A 21,609-nucleotide genomic window follows, 5' to 3' on the forward strand; every position below is an offset into this window, starting at 1 on the left:
TCACAAAAAAAATATCACCTTTCCTTATTTGGTAACTATTTAATGGCATCATTCCCATTTTATCCTTAGTGGGTCTCACTTATTAAGAAAAGTCATCAAAAAAGTAAATATTAAAATAACTTTAAAAGGGGCAATTTTGTAAACTTTACAAAGTCATCACTTATTTTTTAAACTCTGTGTCTGGTCAAATGGCGATACATAAAATGAGACGGAGGTAGTAAGAATTTTCTATTTGAATAACAGACTCAAAAACACAAAAATAGAAACATAGAGAAGAAAGTAAAGACAATGAATGTCCCTTTTTTTAAAAAATAGAGAAAAGAGAAAATTTATCTGAAAATGACAAACAAGTCTAATGATTATGACATGTATTTTGGATTAAATAGCCTGATCTTTTCATCTAAACTCTCTCCAATTATTGTTGAGCTAATGACCTTAAAAACTAAGTTGCTTTCTTAGGTCAATTGCATTCATAGACCTCATTCGACTAGTGACGCCTTTAGGGTTTTCACCAATAAGCCTCTCTCATTTTTATTTTCTCAACTCACCATCGCCTTACGATACCCGTAGGGTTTTTACCGACAAGAGTCTCCTAATTTCTTGTGTTGATGAAAACAAGTAACACCCAAAATACATCATTATATTCATTGCATGCCTCGCCTTAACATTCTCAATAATTGACCTGAAGGTCTTTCTTTGGTTGTAACGTGATTTTTAGATATGATGAGAAAAAAGAATGGCATGAGGCTCAAACAATACTTTAAATGGGTGAGATTTACAACTTTTGGAATCAACTCAAACAATAAAAATTAACTTATGCCCCAGTTTCTTTTGACTGGGTAATTCTAAATTGTTTATTTGGTTGGACCGTACCCTACAGTAGGGCTGCCTACGTATCTCACATTCGAAAGAGGAGAATCGGGTCAAACATAGTTCTAGCAACTTGTTCTTTTGCTTGTGTTTTATTTCTTTTTCTTCATCTTTTTTTTTCTTTGGGACTTTTTATGATTCTATTTTTTTTGACACTTCTATTTTCTTTCTTGACTCATTATTTTTTTTGAATTTTTCATTACTCTATTCTTTTCTCGACACATTTTTTCTTTTTCTTTTTCACTTTTTTTTTTGTTTTACTGTCTCCAACTTGATTCCAAAAGATGGGTACAAAGGAAAATAGGATTAGGCTCAAAAAGGATAAGCAAAGGATGACACAATGTTTGGATAGTAGAATGAAATGCCTTAATCATATTAATTCTTAAATATGCAAGTACAAAGCATGCAATATGAAAGTGGAAGATAAAGATCACTTGTACTATCTTTTTCCCAACACTAACTTCAACTGAGCATGTGTGTTACTTCTTATACTCTTTTCAAAAATACAACTCCATTTATATTGTACACACCTCACATTGGATGACTCATACGTTAGTGAAGCAAATTTTCCTTTGTTTCTCTTGACAGAAGATCGTGCATCCACTGTTTGATCGAATTAAAATTGATTAAGATGTATATTTCAACTAGTGACCAACTTATTCTTGTGATTCTTAAAATGATTGTCTTAATTTATTCAAGTGAGACTTCAACTCATCACCAAATGTCCCCACACTTTATCTATTTTCTTAGATCTCTTTTTCTAACTTTAACATTCAGATTCAATGTTTCATGATTAAATTGGATTTTAATATCTGGCTGAAAATTCTGCAAGCATGTCATATCACTAGAACCAACACAAAATGTTCTGTGTAAAGAAAACAAACAAACAACACACATTAACAAAATAAACGGACACTACATTTAGTTGAAATAAAAGATAGAAGGGTTTGAACATAAACGACATAGGGACAAAACAAGATAGATCCCAAAATACAACCCAGAAATAATTCAGATAACAAAAAAAAAAGACTACCAAAACCCCTTCCTAGTAAGGATAGGAGTGTTTTTCCAATTGTTGAGCTTGACATTTTAGCCACTGGTTTGCACATCAGCATGACTAGAACTTTTATCACCGTCAAATACATTTCCTTCAACATATAAATTATGGATCCCCATGCTTAACTTGTTTCTTCTCATGTATTGTGCTTTACCATGTGTTGGTGAAGGATTCTGAGTGATGCTCGTAGTGTCAATGTTCTGGACTACAATCAAGTTTTCTTGAATCATCCTTTTTATTTCTCTTTTCAAGGTACGACAATCTTCATTACTATGACCTTGAGCATTAGAATGATATGCACACCATACATTAGGATCAAAATTTCTAGAAAGTGGGTCAGAAATATACCCTAGGAGTAATCATGCCCCTCTGTCTCAATTTTTAGAACAAACTGGTATAGGATTCCTCAATTGGTGCGAAATTATCATTTAACTTCCTCATCTTTGCAAACTTTGTCCTAGGTTGAAACTTGGATTGAGAGATATCTAGATAAGTATATGGGGTCGAGGACTATTTTGAGAGATCGGTGCATGCCATTATGGATAAGAAGATGGATGAGTATACAGTTATGCACTGTTTAAAGGATACTAAGGAAGGGGATTGTATTATCTTGAATTTCAAAGAAAAGAACTTTATTACGGGTGAGTATCCGAATCTGATATACAAACTCGGGGTTGAGGCTGAAAATATTGGTGAGTTGGCCCTCTCGGGATCTCTTGTGGCGCTGACATAACAATAGCTACATTTTCCTTCTTTCCTTCAGTTCCCCTCAATTGATTGCAATATCGCCCCAAGTGTTTCATAGAATCTGTATGCCCATCATGCCCCTCAAATTTTGATATCTCAAATCTAGGGGAAAGGTTAACACTTTGAAGACATGCCCTAGACCTTAAATGAAATAGCTTTATAACTTGCAGTTTCCAAAGAATTTTTCATAATCTTTTCAACACCCTTTACTTTAACAGCCATTTTATCTTGTTCTTCTGCCATGTCAGGCTTCTTGATAAGAAATTTTGGTGGTTCGATTAATTTTAATGTAGGCTCAGGAGTATAGCAGTAATCATCAAAAGTAATGAACACAAACTTTCTAACAGATTAGGGAAGCACAGTCATTGGGTGGATAGACCAAGTGGGAACCTTAGAAGAGGGCTGAGCAACAAAAACACAAACGATAGTTGGTACTGACAATGTGGTAGGCTTATACAAAGGAACTAGACAATGAGTAATGGAAGTATTAGGATGCATTTGGCATGGAGTAAATTTGAAGGCATGTTGTGGTACATCAACAACATTAAGAAACTGAATTTGCAATTTTGATGAAAAACTCAAGGTATTTGCAGGTTCAATATGGGGAATGGAGGAAGAGGCAACCCACTGGCCCAAGCTCGGTGTGTTTCTGACATTTGATGCCTTAGTCTCAAAATCTCTTGCTTTAAACTCTCATTTTTTTGACTCTTTGTCTGATCCATGATGTCACTCTCAATATCTTTGTTAGACATTACTAACTCTTTCTTAGACTTGGTGTAATATGGACGATCGGTCCAAATGCCACAAACCAATCAACTTATACTAACTGAACAAAAGAGATAACAAATGCGTTAGAGTTCAACACTTTTTAAAAAAAAATCTTTTTTTAAGATCACCGAACCCTAGAAGGGAGCCTACGTATCTCACCCCCGAAAGAGAAGAATCAAGTGTGCATGGTTTGTAAAATTTGGTGATAAATTGGCCAATTAAACTCTTTTTCTTTTTTTCCTTCTTTTTTTTTTATGAAATTTTAAAGGTAAGGAAATAACAAAGATTCAAAAGTAGATGAAAATCTTTTGAATTTTTGAGCTTAAAATCCCTTATACAAAATGAAATCGATGATTAACAAAGAAAAATCTTTTTGTATTTTCATATGAAGAAATGCATGACTTAACTAATTTATTACCAAATGATTTTTTTACTTTTTGTATTTTCATATAAAAATACACATAAAACAATTAATCCAAAAAGAAGAGTAAAAAATTTTTTTTTCCTTTTTTTCAAGAGATATTTACATAATCTTTTTAAATTTTGATTCTGATTTCATAAAAATAAATCAAAAATTATCAAAGTAAAATCTTTTTGTAGTTTTCAGTGAAGCAACATGTGAAAACAACTAATCTAAAATGAAGAACAAATAAAAATCCTCTTTTTTCCTCTTATCGTTGTTTTCAAAAGATAATAACAAAAATCTTTTTGGGGTTTTTGATTTTGGATTTCATACACACACAAACCTTAAACTATTAAAAAAAATATTTTGGTATTTTTTCTATTTAAATACGTATATGAAACATCAATTCTAAAATGAAGAGAGAAAAATCTTTTTGGATTTTTTAAATAAGATCATCGAACCCGAGAAGGGTTGTGTTCGTATCTCACTTTCAAGAGAGGAGAATCAGGTGTGTGTAGTTAGTCTAAATTGGACAAACATACTGAACTACGACTTGAGGGACACTACCAAGATAAAAAATAAAAAACGCAAACAAAATCATTTTTTACTTTTCGATTTGAAACTTCACATCAAAATGACATCAACAACTATGAAAGGATTTATATATATATATATATATATGTTCAAATGAAATTGTTCAAAATAAAGCACCACCACAACTTGTTTTGTTTGAAATTTTCAACGAAGAAAAACATGACAACACTTAAAGAAAAATCTTTTTGGCATTTTAGTTATATGAAATGTACAAAACTTCTACCATCTTTTTGAATTTTTCTTTGAGATAATACCCAATTACCCCCCTGAACTATACTCAAAAAGGTTATGACACACCTCAACTTAAAGGAGGTCTTATTACCCCTGAACTAATTAAAAGTATAATTTTGACACCCTTAATGTCTACGTGGCACATACGTGGCACAACACACTGAAGTGTCCACGTAGGCACACGTGTGTGCCACCTATGTGCCACATAGGCACTAAGGGTGTCAAAATTACACTTAATTAGTTCAGGGGTGTAATAGGATCCCTTTTAAGTCGAGGTGTGGTATAGCCTTCTTGGGTATAGTTCAGGGGGGTAATTGGGTATTTTCTCTTTTTCTTTTATAAAAATCTCCTATTAAAAAAAAATTAAATTTTTGAATTATGAATGCTTGCTAAAGGAAACAAAGGGGAAATCTTTTTGATCTTTTTTTTTTTTTTCAGAAAACGAAGTGCAAAAGGTAAAAAATCTTTTTGCATTTTTGAGTGTGAAAAACAAAAGCATAAAATATCCTAAACATTACAATTTTTTTCTTTTTTTCTTTTTCTCTTGAACTTTTTCTTGCCTAAACACACGTTTTTTTGTAATTCTAGCACATTCCCCCAAATCAGTCTGTTAAATGTAGGACTGGGCATATTTTGGTTTAAACCGAAAAAATCAAAATTTAAATTTGGTTTCAGTTTTTTTATTTTTTGGATTGATCTCGATTTCAAATTTTTGAAATTTGGTTAAACAATTTGATTTTCGTTTTTTCAAAAAAAATTGGTTAAACCGAAAAACCAAATTATATAAATAATATATATTTTATATATTCAATATAAATATATAATAAGTAACCTAATCTTACTATTTACGTCCCTAAATTCATGTCTTGTGGTATTGTTGCGACAATTATTAGAATTTATAGTCGGAGACTCATAGTATTGTGATTTGATGGATAACATTGGGAGCAACAACACCTTTCCATATTCACTTAAGTCTTATATAATAAGCAATACTTGTGTTGCTTGAGATGTCTATATCACCAACATGCATGAATCATCGACGTATTTGCTTGGTATTTCATGAAAAATTGACATAGATGTACAACATTTCAAAACCAGTCATAACAAAGTAAGGTTTGCTAATTTAATCTTCAAAACCGAAATAATAATTTGAAATAACCGAACTGAATTTGTAGAAACCGAATCAAACTGAATTTAATTTTGTTTGGTTATGGTTGTCATTTTCGTCAATTCAAAAATCAAAAAACTGAATATGAAACAGGCAAACTGAACAAACTGAATGCCCACCCCTAGTTAAATAACCTTGTTACCCTCAAAGATGCAACAATTAGCATGTAAGGATACTATAAGATATGGTGATGAATGTCTGTTACCCTCGAAAAGAATTTTTCACAATAAAACTCAAAGTCGCCACTTGGCATAAATCTGGTGTGCCAAGTCACCTTTGAAAATCCTTTTTCAAAATGATTTTTTGACTCTTTAAAATTGATCCACGAACAAATATTCCGATTAAAGAATTCTATTGATCAAGGGGAAGGTGTTAGGCATCCCTCAGTCCCGTGGTTTGACCACGATTTCTTCGTAGAATATATTGGCTAGTATGACACTATGAAAATGTATAAACCAACAAAACACATAAACAAGAAAACAAACAATCAAACCACCAAAATTTAAAAAAAAAAAAACAGTGTCTAGTCCAATTAATACAAATCGAATAAAAAATGTTGAAATGAAAACCTACACTAACTTACATTAATCCTAAACTATGCTCTACGCGATGTCTCAGACCTTGATCAAGAATCTCCTTCGAAGATATAATACATCGGGGTATTTTCAGATGAATAAATATAATTTTTCTCAAGACATTCCCTTGCAAATGAATACAATTTCAATTTTGTGCGATAAATTAAAAAACATTCAACAAATTCAATAATCTATAATTCCTAAATTTTCTTACCCAATCTACCGTTTGCTTACCAATTTTGGCTTATTATGGTACTATCGCATTCAACAACATCAATGAATCAAAACAAAATCAATATTCACTTTTATCAATTTACAATTTTCGCCCCAAAATTCATTCCCAACTAACATGAGTTTAGTTCTCAAAAGAGATATCATTTCATCACACAATCCATAATCAAGAAAATCAACACAAGCAACTATTCATCACCAATAAGGATCAACCAACAAACAATGTTCAATCCAATGCACCAAATATCATAGATAATGAAATAAAGAGAGGGAAAAAGTAGAGTTGGACCTCAATTTGGAGCTTTCGAAATCCAATATTACTCAAATGAACAGACAAAATCCGCACCTAAAAACATCGATTTGAACCCCAATACAAATCCCAACTTAACAACTTTGACCAGAACTCTGTTTTGCCTAAACCCGGTTGTTTTCTAGTAGGTTTTGGTGGTGGAGCTGCTGGATGGCTTTAACCCGATGACAAGAGATGACCGAAGTTCAAACGGAGATAGTGTTTCTGGTAGTTTGATCTGCTGGAATCAATAGAATTCAAAACTTATGGTTATTTTTCGTTGAGACTTCACTGAAATCAACTCAAATGGGGTTGGTTATTCGTTGGTTTTGCGAGTCTGGTGAGGAATGGAGCTGGTTTTCTGATTGGTTTCCAGCGAGAAGCTTGGTCGTTGGTTTTTATGATTTTTCCAGCGAGATAGGTGTATCGGATTTAATGGTGGAACGGCGATTCCAACAAAATTTCACCGAAATATCAAAGTAGTGCAAACTGATTTTGCTCCCATTCCTCTCTCCACTTTCCCCTCTAATTCCTCACTGTTTAATTCCTCTTTCTCACTCTCTTGATTTCTCTCTCTCTCTCTCTCTCGATTCTCTCTAAATTTTCCAATCCCCTTTTACTGATTTTCTCTCCGGCTCTCTCACGTCTCACCCTTTTCTCTCAATTTTTCTTCTCTGTTTTCGCTACTCACTTCTCTATTTTTCTCCCTCTACCCTCCTATTTCTCTCCGTTTTTGTTTTTGTGTGTGTAGATAAGTGTATGTATTGTGAAAATAGAGGAGTGTATTGTGAGTCTTGTCTGTATTGTTGTATTCTATTATGGGAAATAGAAAAACGTGAAGGAAATGAGGAGGGGAGGGTGTGTGGAGTAGGGGCTGGGTGCAGGATAAGTTGTCAATATTTAATTGGGTAGGTTGTTATTTTGTTGAGAATTAGTTATTTTTGTTTTTTGTGAAAAAGTTATTAAATAGAGTAGGTGTATGATAAGGTGAAGTAAAATAGATAAAATTGATTTTTCAAGGGGCAAAATTACGTGTCTATGATGATTAGATTCTTCCCGGGACAATAATGATACTTCTTTTTGTTTGTTAATAACTTTTTCTAAAAACTATTTTTCTTCCTCTACCCGTTATTCAAACAAAGTAAAAAAACTTCAAGTTCAAAGTTAATAAGAACCTACATATCACCAAGTGAATGTTTCATACCATTCTAACGAATTATAGAAATACAATCTTTGCTTTTTCGATATATAGCAATTGGCCATGAGCTGATTCACTTTATTCATTGACAACTATCAATGTTTCTTCTCTATTTTTTTAAAAAAGAAAAATCATCTGAAAGAAAAAAAAAACACAAGAAATACAAAATACATAATGGCAATTAACATAAATAAATCATTCTACCATTATTAACTAAACGAAAGACAAAGATATTCACATTGAATGCAAAAAAAAAAAAATAACTTGAATCAAATGAAGAAGAAAAAGAAACAATATGTCATTGAGAGCTAAACAAACGTCTGAGAAAAAAAATTGGGTAATGGTTTTCAAAAGTGCCTAAATAAAATTGTAATTTAACTAAATAATTATTTAAGATAGTATTTTAATTAATTTAGAAGTGTATTAAATATAGGACTTTTACATATTATTATTTTTTTTTTAAAGACCTAATGCTAATATAATTCAATAATATCTATGCTTAGGGGTTCTTTTTTTTTTTTCGCCACTTTCAGTTTTTTTTTAATTTAAATTTGTTAAATATGGTTTTCCATATTTGTGTATTATTTAAGAAGAAAGATTTTAGTCCCTCCCATATATTTTAGGATTCAATATTATATATAATTAAATAATAATTATAGGAGAAAGTGAAAAGATGATTTTATCTAAAGCGAAGTATTCTAATGCAGGGTAAAAAGCTCAAACAACATTATTAAGGTACTTTTAAAAAAAAAAAGAAAAAGAATTAGATAATTAATAAAAAGGATAGAGATTTTATGTAGTTCAATAATAATACGTTGTGGTGTTATGTAATTTTAAAAAAAAAATTACGTCCAAGAATAACCCATCAAAGTCCATTAATAAATCAATTTGTTTATAGAATTATTGCACAACAAGGATTAATGTTTTTTTTTACCGAGGTTAAGTTTTCGGTCGGTTCTAGGTCAGGATCACAATTAGATTGTGAGTTGGGGTTATGTCCTAGCTAGTGGGGTCAAGGCCAGAGCCAAATCGAGACCAAGGTCAATCCCTCTGTGGGGTCAAGGGGGTTGAAGTCCGTAGTGGAGATAGGAATTGAATTACAACAATACAATCAAATACATAAATATATAAGTAGGCCGTTTGGCCATGGAAATTTTTCTTTTTTAAAAAAAAAAAATATCAGAATTGAAAATTGTGATATTAGGTCATGAAAATTTAAAAAAAAATTCTGAAAAGGGAAAACAGGTTTTTGTTCTTTTCATAATTTTTCAACTCCAATTTCAACTTTTATTATCATTACATACAACCTCAATCTTTTAAATTTTTACATAAAACTCATCTTATAACATTAATTTTTCAATATTACGTATATAGCAGTTTTAAAGAATAAGATAATTATAATTTCAAACTTAATGATATCATAATTAATATATATCTCTTTTTCTCTCTCATCATTATTTTTATCCTTTATTTAATTTTCTCCCTTATTGAAGACATTATTTTACTGTTAATTTATATTTATACCTATAAATATATAAAGTAGTATATTTATACCCATAAATATATAAAATATTATATTTATAATAGAAATATTTATATATTTATATTTATACCCATCTTTATTTTTTTTCTTTCCTTTTTTTCTCAATCTTTTTTTTATTTCTCTATTTTGTTGATCGTTTTTTTCTTTTTTTCTCAACTTCTATTATATTTTGCTAATAAATAAAAAAATTGGATAATCCGCAAAGGTATCTTCTTTTTTTGACATCAAAGCAAATTTAAGGGCATGAATTGTTGTTACGAAGTTCTTTGAAAATTCGCGAGATAAGTCGTGTCTCTAAGGCGAGAGTTGTAAAATATCTCATAAATAAAGGCATAATGTGATAGTGTCAACTCTTGCCCGTGAAAAATAATTTATTATTTGAAAGTCCTTGAGCTAAGTCTTGCCTCTAAGGCAAGAGTTGTAGAACATCCCATAAATGAAGACATAACGTGGTAGTGTCAACTATTGCCCGTGGGGCATAATTTGTAGTTTGAAAGTCTTTGAGCTAAGTCTTGCCTCTAAGGCAAGAGTTGTAGAATATTTCATAAATGAAGACATAACGTGGTAGAGTCAACTCTTGCCCGTGGAGCATAATTTGTAGTTTGAAAGTCCTTAAGCTAATTAAGTCTAGCATCTAAGGCAAGAGTTATATAACATCTCATAAATGAAAACATAATGTGGTAGTGTCAACTATTGCCCGTGGAGCATAATTTATAGTTTGAAAGTCCTTGATCTAAGTCTTGCCTCTAAGGCAATAGTTGTAGAACATCTCATGAATGAAAACATAATGTGGTAGAGTCAACTCTTGCCCGTGGGGTATAATTTATAGTTTGAAAGTCCTTGAGCTAATTAAGTCTTGCCTCTAAGGCAATAGTTGTAGAACATCTTATAAATGAAAACATAACGTGGTAAAGTCAACTCTTGCCTGTGGGGCATAATTTGTAGTTTGAAAGTCTTTGAGCCAAGTCTTGCCTCTAAGTCAATAGTTATAGAATATCTCATAAATGAAAATATAACGTGATAGAGTTAAATCTTGCCCGTGGGGTATAATTTGTAGTTTGAAAGTCCTTGAGTCAAGTTTTGCCTCTAAGGCAAGAGTTGTAGAACATCTCATAAATGAAAACATAATGTGGTAGAGTCAACTCTTGCCCGTGGGGCATAATTTATAGTTTGAAAGTCCTTGAGCTAAGTCTTGCCTCTAAGGCAATAGTAGAATATCTCATAAATGAAAATATAACGTGGTAGAGTCAACTCTTGTCCGTGGGGCATAATTTGTTTGAAAGTCCTTGAGCTAAGTCTTGCCTCTAAGGCAATTGTTGTAGAACATCTCATAATGAAAACATAACGTGGTAGAGCCAACTCTTATCCATGGGGCATCATTTGTTGTTTGAAAGTCCTTGAGCTAAGTCTTGCCTCTAAGACAATAGTTGTAAAATATCTCATAAATCAAAATACAATATGGTAGTGTCGACTCTTACCCATGAAACATAACTTCTTGTTTGAAAGTCCTTGAGCTAAGTCTTGCCTTTAAGGCAATAGTTGTAGAACATCTCATAAATGAAAACATAACGTGGTAGAGTTAACTCTTGCCTGTGGGGTATAATTTGTTGTTTGAAAGTCCCTGAGCTAAGTCTTTCCTCTAAGGTAAGAGTTATAAAACATCTCATAAATCAAAATACAATGTGGTAGTGTCGACTCTTACCCATGAAACATAACTTGTTGTTTGAAAGTCATATGTCTTGCCTCTACAATGTATTAGTATCAACTCTTGCCCACGAAACGTAGCTTATTGTTCGAAAGTCATAAGTCTTGCCTTTATAATGTGATAGTGTTAACTCTGCTCATGAGATGTAACTTGAATGGAAAAAAATCGAAGAAAAGAACAAAAATAATAAAAATTGTAAAAAAATGAAGAAAATGAAGAAAAATGTTAAAAAAATAAAAATCAAAGAAAATGTAGAAGTTGAGGGACAATAGGAAAAAAAAAAAGGTTGATAAAAAAATTAAATAAAAATAAAGGCCGAGAAAAATTTAAAAAGAAAAAGAATCAAAGAAAAAAAACTTTTTTTTATAAAAGTAGACGTTGAAAGATGTAAAGTAAAAAAGTAAGGGTTGAGAAAAACTAAAAAGAACAAAAAAAAAAAAGAGGAAAGAAAAAAGAAAAATAAAAATAATATTAAAAAGAAAAAAAAAAGTTGAGAGGAAAAAAGGAAAAAAAGTAAGGGTTGAGAAAATTAAAAATAAAAAGAGAAAAGAAAAAATAAAAATCAAAGTAAAATTGAAAAGAGAAAAAAAAAGTTGAAAGATATAAATATGGAGTTGTTATCCATTGTGGGGATCATTTATGTAATTTACTCCATTGATTAGGGGCAATTTTATCCCAAAAAAATATTAGTTAATAGGTAAAGACTATTTTAACGAAGTTTTTTTATTTAGGACTAAAATTTAAAAGCCACCCCAATTTGGGTCTATTTTTTAGATTCACTCGTTTTAACTTGTCTTTATCTTGGGCCTAAAGTGTATTTAGGGTTTGGCACATAGATATTTGCATAAAAGATAGTATGTCTTTCTTTATTTTGGGCCTAAAGTGTATTTAGGGTTTGGCACATAGATATTTGCATAAAAGATAGTATGTCTTTCATTACATGTTTGCTTGGTCATGGTTAATTGAAACATACTCTCGATTTAATTTATAAGGACTAAGATTTTTAATTTTCTTTAGAAGTTGTAAATACGTGAGTGTGGTTAAGTATGGAGTACATTTGATCATATCTTGCCATTTGCATTTGAGAGGGGTATATGGAAAAGAAAGGTAGATTTTGAGTCATGCTCCTTTAATTTTGGAATAAATTCTTTTACAAATTGGCATTCTAAGATTCAATATTTTACTCAAACTAGCCACCAATATGAAACGAACAACAATTTTAGGCATACTTGATGTATAATTAATTATAACCAAACACTATATTCCAAAATATGTATAGTTACACGTCTTTATGTATCATTTTGCAGTATCTATATATAGCCGAGTATTAGACTCGGGGCAGAGCCAGCGTACTGGTTACGGATTGTGCTGAACTTAATAACTTTGATTCATTCTATAAGTATGTACAGTGAAAACATCATCGAATATGTACAAATTATTTATTTATAATCCATACTTAAAAAATTAGAATTCTGAACCCATAAACTTTAAATTCTGAATTCACCTCTGACTCCAAAAGGAAGATTTACCTATGCTATAGTGCCTGAGCATCATCAAGTATCTCATGATCTTGTTTTTAAGTTCACAGAACATGGATTTTAAGGCACCGTTTGATACGAGGGATAAAGGATAATAATCTCAGGATAAAATATAGGATTACTTTATAGTGCATCTGGTTAGAAGTATCAGTTAGTTCTGAGATTAATTATACTACCATTTGTGCTATAATGATGGGATATGTTCCCATAGTTATGCTGGTATAACTAATTCCATGGGATATATCTCAATGGATGCGATAACTTTGTCTATCTTATTCAAACAACCCGTAAAAGAATTGAAACGCTGAAAATAAAAAAAAATATGTGTTGCCTTAAATATTAACGGTCCTGAATACATTCATGACTACTTCAGAGTCTCCAATCCATGTGCACAATAATACTCGACCAAATTTGAGCATCGCACGATCAAGTAAGAATAGAAGCAAATTCGGGATCTTCAGTCAATGATTTAGAATAAGCAGGATCTTATTATTTTCATGCATTCTTTTTGCATAAATAAACATCATTATTCAAGCCAATAACATTAGGTTTAGTTGAACCTACAAAATCCGTCCTATATTTTTCACTAGCTGAAAATGCCGAGAATAAAGATTAATCTAAAAGGTTTGTCCAGTGTAGATAGAGGTTTCTTGGACGTGACAACTTGGTAATGGAGAAAAAGCATTGCCAGAGCAGCAGTGGTAATGGAACAAGAGCTGGATATAAAATATCAAGAACTATATGTAGATTCACAGCACCATAATAAGCATCATCTTGATTACATCTAAGTTACTTGTGCTTCAATCGAAACTTTGTGTGGCATGCCCAACTAGAACCTGCAAGAATTAAGTGTATGTTTGGCAAACTAACCTCAACCTTGATAAACTAAAGATGGGTTATCTGTGCGTGATGAAGGCCTTTTTCCTTTTTCTTTTTATTACTTGACTAGGTTCGCTTAGTAAGGAAGGAAAGACACAGAAAAAGGTGGAGGTCAAGCTATGGGCACAAGGAGGTAATTACAGATGGATGCACAAAATTAAAGAACTTGCTTACTACAAATTAAAATAAACCTGTACTCATCTGTATCATTTAGATCTCAGATATAAATAACATCGAGTTTGCAATGTGTGAAATGTAGAAATACGGGTCAAATTGCTCTCCACTTATTTCAAAGTTGAGTGGTTGAGTAAAACATCCTACACAAGAATTTACAATAGCAACTGATTTAGCTACAAGAGAAATACAGAGAATAACTGGACACGAGAAGTCGAATTTGCAATAAATTCTGGAGATCAGCTGTTCCTCTTGCTTTTATAATCCAGAATGTGTTGCAAATTTGAGACGAACTGACAAAGTTCTTAGCTATATTTACATTCCATCCGTGAGTCAACGTGCTATTACTGGACTAACAATCTGAACAATCTCCTCAGCTTCACCTGAAGTCCAAGATCTTCCATACATTTCAAAAGATGATTGAGTAAGAAAACATAGGTTGAAGACAATATCTGTCATCCTAGGCCTCTCTGCTGATTGCTCTGATGTGCACGCCGTTGCCAAGGCAGCCAAGTTTAGAGCATCATCCACAGGGTAAAAGCTCAACTTTAGATCCATCCATCCTCTAAACTTCTCCTCTCGGTTATCTTCAGCTTCCAAGATTTCCTTTATTTCTTTGCCCATGATCAGTGTCTCGCCATTATCTTTTGATTCCATTGCTTTCTTCCCTGAAAGCAACTCCAGCAGAACAAGCCCGAAACCAAACACGTCGACTTTCAGCATCATTGAGTTGGTAGAATGTGTGGCTGTAGAGAAACTTGCAACTTTGGCTTTAAACCTTGAATCAAGAAGTATGCTACATGTTCGGATGTCCCCGTGAACTATACTAGGTTGGGTATGTTCATGCAGGTATTGCAAAGCATTTGCAACATCCAAGGCTATCTGTAACCTTTGGCTCCAACCGAGCGATACCACTGAGCCAGAGGCAGATGATGATCTGGGAAACAACCACTGATCCAGTGAGCCATTTTCAGCATATTCATAAACCAAAAAGGAATTCCCATGATCATCTGATGAAACACCCATTAATTTCACCAGATTTGCGTGATGTAGTTTTTGAAGTATCGTCAATTCCTCCGAGGCTTGTTTTCTTTTCTTGACTGCTACAACTTGGTCATTAATTGTAGCCTTATACACCGATCCTCCTATTCTGCTCCTCTCACTGAGGTCGAGAGTTGCCTCCATGATGACCTTCAGGTCATATAATATGGGCTTTCCAATATAGCCAGAAACTCCAGGAAGAAGCTTATCTTGAATGTTCTTATGGTCCATAATTTCACCCTCGGAGGCTTTCTTCATATGAAAAAGATCAGAAGTTTCATGAGTAAATGAGTTACGGGTTAAATTAGCCCTCCTCTTCTCGTCTAGAAGACGCATGTACACCATCAAGCAAAATGAAAAAACTGCAAGCAACCCCATAATACTTAAAACAGTAATGAGGATCCATCCAAGTTTAGATTTTCTACTGCTTGCAGAAGAGGGGTAAGATTGCAAAATAATAGGAAGGTTTACCGGTATCAAGACAGGAAGACATATTGCAGCAGTGAAATTTCTGTAATTGTTGATAGCCAGAATGTCAGCTGCAGATGCTCCAAACATATTGCTTACAGGCAATATATCATCCCAAGGCTGCCAAACATAAGTGACGAGGTACTGAAGTCCCTTTCCAAGATCAGAATGTGCGGGGCATTTACAGAACAAAGGAAAAACAGCTTCTGCACCAACTGTCAAGTTGGTTGGATCTAGTGTTGGATTCATATCTTGCACCACATGATAGTTAGTAAGGTTCTCAAAAGCTCCTATTGAAACCGAATAAAAGCTATCACCTTTCTTGATCTGATAGGTAACATTGGAGAAATAATGAGAACCATTGCAGTAGCACTTAACAGGTACGAGTAAAAGCTGGTCAGGGAATAGCTCGGTATCCTCTGAGGCTAGACCTGTGGCCTTAGCTATACTTAAACGACTGACTTCAAGAAGATCAGAGATACTTCCAACATCAAAATAATATGGCGGACGGGCACGATATGAGACATAAGCATCACAAGAAAAGGAGGAGTTTAACGAGCACGAAAAGTCAGTGTCTGGGCTAGATGTTTGAGCAGTTATGTTCGAGGATGAAAGGATGAGAAAGAGGAAAAAGTTGTAAAACAAGGAGACAAGAGGAACTCCCATTGCTACAAAGCTTAGATAGCAAGGCACCAACTAGAAAGATTATTTGGCAGCTCAAGCAAAAGTGTATTTTAGGAATTTACCTCTTGAGTTTGGAAGGATATAGAATTGGACAATATTTAGGAGGCTTGTCTGTAGCTCTGTCTGCGAGATACCCTTTTGTCTTCTCTGCCTACTCTCATATTTTAAGCAGCTGTCTCTGTCTTTATGCAACAATGCTTTGTAAAATATTCTCAATAAGCAAAAGGAATCATTTATATTTATAATCTTTACTTTCTCCTTGATTATGTCCTCTCAGTTATTTTCTAGGGAAGCTCCAGCTATCAGTTTAATACTAGAACCAAATCCAGACGGCACGGATTCCTTCTTCCTGTCAAAGTTCATAATGTAAACAACTGAGAATAAAAAAGTAGAGATACGGGTGAATTCTAAGAGGTGACTGTCAATAGGAATATGCTTAACACATGCAAGCAAGCTTGTGTCACACTTTGTTACCTTAGGAGAAAGGGGCGTAACAAAGGAGGCAAAATTTGTAATTGTGAGTTTCTTGGAGACGGGCATACTTTGTTATGATGAACAATATTTTTCGAAGGACATTTTCCAGAAAATAAGTCATCTTCTAGGGTTTGATTGCCAGAAACTATATTCCAAGGAAAACATTTTTCACTATAAAGGATGAAAATGATTTCCCCCACCTACCCAATTATCTCAACTATTGAACTTCATATCATTGAATTAATTTAACCAATGCTTAGACATTCTATCAATCTTTAATATTCAAAAATTTAAACAAAACATTATGCTAATATTAGTATACGAACATTTATTTTAAAAAATCGAAAAACATTTTCCACTCTCCAACCAACAATAGAAAACATATCCAGGAAAATGACACCAAACACACCCTCCTTGTTGCTAGTTTTATTGTCTCTTTCATGACCAAGTGAAGTGTTCTCTCTTTGCCAAGATTTCTGCCATACTTGGGAGACAGAGGGCTGCGTAGTTTCAATGACAACAATTTAAGAATCTCTGAAAACCTGTCTTACATGGATATAAAGCCAACGCCTAAGCAAATCCTTAATGAAAATGCAAAAACTATAATTGAAGCCTTAAGAGGCAGAAAAGTGAACACCTATCACGTGTGGACATTGACCCCGGGATGAACTAGCAAAAATCATAGAGCAGATGATGTGATGAACAAACAACAGCTCCACCCTCCAACAAAACATATTTCACGAGTATAGCTTGTTAACGAAGTGCACAGATACCAGATAGAAGCTAAACCCTAGCAAATGAGTGAACTTGCAATATCACCATCTTATATTAGTAAAACAGCTACATTGTTGACAACTAGGACATTTACTCGGATGCCAAGTAAAAGTCGAGTTGACCATTGCAATTTTTAGCAACAATGTTACAAAGATCAACACTTCCATTTCCTATCAACATAATCAAAATGCTACGGACATGTCGTCAGACCTCCTTGATGAGAGTTGACTTCATGATGTTGACCTGAAATATAGAGGAAGCCATTTGCTAATTTGCGGTGAAAAGGCATTTTAGCTCTACATCCCAATCAATGACATAGTCGTTCAACTACAAGTTGATTGGAAACCATTGGAATAAATGCTATAGACTCTTGAAAGATCAATAGAGCTCACTGTGAACATATGTCCAGGTAAAGCAATGGGAAGAGCATCACTTATTTCCTCAGTTTTCTCTTCTACAGAAGCAGCTTCTCGGAGCTTGCCTTCCTTCCAGAGACTCTTGACGAGCAATTGTTTAGTGTTAGCATCAGGCAACAACCCAAAGTTCCTCATGTCTTCAAAAACCCTGAGTGCAAGAGCAGCTCTTCCACATTTACAATAAGCATGAATGAGAACTTTATACATATAAGCATCAGGCTCTATACCGCTCTGCCTGACCATTCCGAAAAGCCTCTGTACAGTTTTTATATCTCCATGAAGAGCAAAATGGTTCATTAGTCCAGAATATGTTTGCAAATCTGGAACAATTCCTAGTAAACTCATTTCTTCGAGAATATGTAAGGCATCCGAATTCATATTACTTTTTACCAAAGTCCTTAGAACAGATGAGTACAGAAGCAACTGACTGCTTTTAGATATTGGACCACAAATCATTTTAATACTTTTGAAAACCCTTAGGGCGGGATCACCATTACGAGAAATACCATAAAAATCAATAATTAACCGGATCGTGCTGAATGACAATTGAATGCCCTCTCTTTCAACCTTAGACAAAAGTTGATCAACCAAGTCTACACATCCATGGCGAGCTAATCTGGTGATCATTCTTGAAACTGTGTATATATCATGAGTGAATCCTGGCTGACAAGCAACCCAGCAGAAGAACTGCCAAGCTGTTTCTGCTGACTTGAAGCTCCTGATCATCTTGCACACCAACCTAGTTGTCCAAACTAATTTTGCATCCTCCAGAGCTGACACCTCCTCAGCACCCCAGCTCTGCAAAGCATTAGCTAAAGAAGCTGGATCTAACCATGGTTTCAGATGAGGTTGATCCACAGCATCAGTGTGGTTACAATCAATCTCTTCATCTTCATCATCACTGTCGTCTTCACTACTGTCCATAGAGTAACCAATCTTCTTAATCCTCCCATCCGGTAACATGTCCCTTAATAATTCATTTGTCTCCACATCATAACCAGCATTCTGCATCTGCTGCAATGACCATAGCATAGCTCGAACAGGCAATATTCCGTCACTCCTCATCTGATCAAGCAAAACTTTGACAACATCCAACTGATTCGAAATAGTGAATGCTTCCACTAGGACAGAATACTGTTTTAATGTACGTTTGATCCTAACATGAGGCAACATATGGTAAAGCTCAATAGCTGAATCCAACTTTCTAGTTCTAACAAGATGCTCAATTATAATAGTGTATGTCCTACAATTCGGAAGTGCCCCTTCTTCAATCATCCTATGGAATACCCTCACAGCATCACTGTCCTTACCCTCCTGAACACATAATCCCATTACAATATTGTAAGACTCAGTACATGGATGTTTTTTAAGGGTTGTCCTCCACTCGTCCCACACACGGACAACCTCATCAAACTCTCTACTAATTGCATACCATCGCATTTGATCCATGTAACTAACACGTGCAGCGTTAACAAACTTCCCCGAGTTAATGGCATTAATAAGGGCATTGAGTTTAGCAGTTTCCCGCGCCTTAGCAAGAATCTTGGCTAATGCATAAAGCGTGTTATGGGTATGCAAGAAATGGGGAATTTTTTTGAGACATTCAATCAAATGGAGAGCTGAATTGGGAGAGGGAGCTGATTGAAGTGACTTGGTTACTACAAAAGAGTCCAAAGAAGGATTCTGGAGATTGGTAATAAGATTATCAGAAGAATTAGACCGAAGAGCGAGTCTTATTGAATCGATAAGTCTCGCTCTTTGGAAGTACACGGCTACCTTATTCACATATTGGGTTCCTAAGAAACGGCGAAAATGCAGAGATAAATAATTAAATGTGTTGTTTGTTTTGTAGAACTGGCTTAAGTACATATAACAAGCTACAAAAAACTGAGCAAGAATGTAAATTTAAAGGGAAAAAAAATCAAACAGTTGGTGTGCAGTCAAAACTTGATGGGACAAAATTTCATGCGACAAAAATATCAAACAGTTGGTGTGCGTGGACAACTCTTCGAGAATTGGCAGAAACAAAAGACTCCGCCGTGGTTAGATCAACAAAGAGGAAGATTCCCGGTGAGTTTTCTTTGACTTTATTAACTGCGATTGCTTCTTCGAAGTATCAGGTCTTAATAAATTTTGCCGTACGAAATTATTAAGATTTTAAGTAACAAAAAAATGGCCAACGAAAAAAATAGTGTTCCCTCCCTTTCTTATTTGCTTTATTTGCGGTGCGCACACCTTCTAGTATATTTTTTATTTCTATAAAATTAAAAGTAATTTTATCAATATCTTTTTAATTAAATTTTATTTATTTTTAAATCAATATTTATTACATTTATTGAATAAGAATATAATACAAAGATTTTAATCAAATTATTTTTTAAAAATAAAAAAAAGCAATTAAAAAATATATAAATATAAGGAGCAAATAAAAAAAATTAGAGAGAGTAATAATAATAAGACAAAGCACAAGGCCAACAAGTTCGATAGTACACCTTACATCCCAAAACATAAGTTCAATGATGAAAATTGTGCTACAAATTATATCTAGTGAATTTTATATCAAGACATAAGTTACAAGTTATACATACTTAGCTTATGACCTAAGATACAGATTATAAGCTATACTTAATTACTTATTACTTACTCAGCTTACGCCCTAAGATACAAGTTATATTTGTTAAATTTATGCTTTAAGAATAAATTATTCTTATGAAAAAGGGTCAAAAATATTATCGCACTATCTGAATGAAGTAAAAATATTCTTCGTTAATTTTTTTGACTCAAAAATATCTCTCTCTAACAGAATGACTCCAAGCATACCACATGGACCCAAAAAAAAAAAAGATCACATGGTCAGTCAATGTAAAAATCACCTCATTTATCAGCCTTTTTTGGTTCATTTAAAACCCGATCATCAAACTTGATTTTCTTGTCCAATTCGAATAGTCGTCCTCTGCTTTAGTGCACCAGGCTACCTTTCTTGAATCATGTATATATTAAATTCTCTATTTCATTTCTAAGTGTTGATGCTTACTTTGATGAGATTTCATAGTTCAAAAGAGCTTGATTTGTTTTGGAGGTTTCCTCTACTTCACAAGACCATAACTTAATTGAATTAAGGACACTGCCCATTTCATTTCTAAGGATACTAGTTACTTTAAAAAGAGAAATTTATGAAATTTTATTGGACTTTACTGTAAATGTGAATAGAGACATTGAATCAATATTTGTTATTAAAGTCGATTGCTCTCAGTAATGTTAGTTTTTAAAGAGCTACAAGGGCAAAAACATCATACTCTTTTTACTCTTTTGTATAAATGAAAACTTTGGTTATTACTATTTTGTTTTATTTGAGGATATTTTCGTCAACAACACCAATAGTAAGGGTATTTTGGTAACTAAAACCTCCAATCAATGACACTTTACCGTGTCTTTTGCCTCTACTGTTTTGCTTTCCTAAAATCTTCTTTCATCTCCATTTTCTCTGTTTTTCCTTTTCTCCACTGTATTCCCGACGCACCTTGAAACCAAAACACAAGCTTCAAGCAAAATTCATGTTCTTAATCTCAATTTTCATTAGTCCATCATGATTTATTTTTGGTAAGTGCATCTTTGATGGTGGAGCAAGTTTTCATTTGATGTTTGTTATATATATGATACATGATGCTAACTATTTCAAGCCTTAATCCTTTTATTTCAAATCTGTTATTATTATTGTTCTATTATACAAATTAATTAATTCAAGTTTTAATCTATTTTCTCTAGATCTGTAATTAATATTG

The 21,609-nt window shown here is 33.3% G+C and overlaps 2 protein-coding genes across 2 annotated transcripts; both read right to left on the bottom strand.

The window, feature by feature from the left end:
* Positions 1-13,953: 13,953 nt before the first annotated feature.
* Positions 13,954-17,408, bottom strand: LOC107858699 (serine/threonine receptor-like kinase NFP). Its single transcript, XM_047402248.1, has 2 exons — positions 17,275-17,408; positions 13,954-16,512 (listed from the first exon to the last, which is right to left on the bottom strand). Exon 2 carries the CDS (start codon positions 16,143-16,145, stop codon positions 14,304-14,306), a length of 1,842 nt encoding a protein of 613 aa, XP_047258204.1. The 5' UTR covers positions 16,146-16,512; positions 17,275-17,408; the 3' UTR covers positions 13,954-14,303.
* Positions 17,409-17,435: 27 nt separating this feature from the next.
* On the bottom strand, positions 17,436-20,048 carry LOC124890405 (pentatricopeptide repeat-containing protein At5g66631-like). Its single transcript, XM_047402247.1, has one exon. It carries the CDS (start codon positions 19,694-19,696, stop codon positions 17,735-17,737), a length of 1,962 nt encoding a protein of 653 aa, XP_047258203.1. The 5' UTR covers positions 19,697-20,048; the 3' UTR covers positions 17,436-17,734.
* Positions 20,049-21,609: the final 1,561 nt, after the last annotated feature.

The sequence above is a fragment of the Capsicum annuum genome, unplaced genomic scaffold (genome assembly GCF_002878395.1).
Source record: "Capsicum annuum cultivar UCD-10X-F1 unplaced genomic scaffold, UCD10Xv1.1 ctg1714, whole genome shotgun sequence".
Taxonomy (NCBI): domain Eukaryota; kingdom Viridiplantae; phylum Streptophyta; class Magnoliopsida; order Solanales; family Solanaceae; genus Capsicum; species Capsicum annuum.

Coding starts and splice junctions, on each gene's coding strand:
- LOC107858699 (XM_047402248.1), bottom strand. CDS start 16,145: ATGGGAGTTCCTCTTGTCTCCTTGTTTTACAACTTTTTCCTCTTTCTC.
- LOC124890405 (XM_047402247.1), bottom strand. CDS start 19,696: ATGTACTTAAGCCAGTTCTACAAAACAAACAACACATTTAATTATTTA.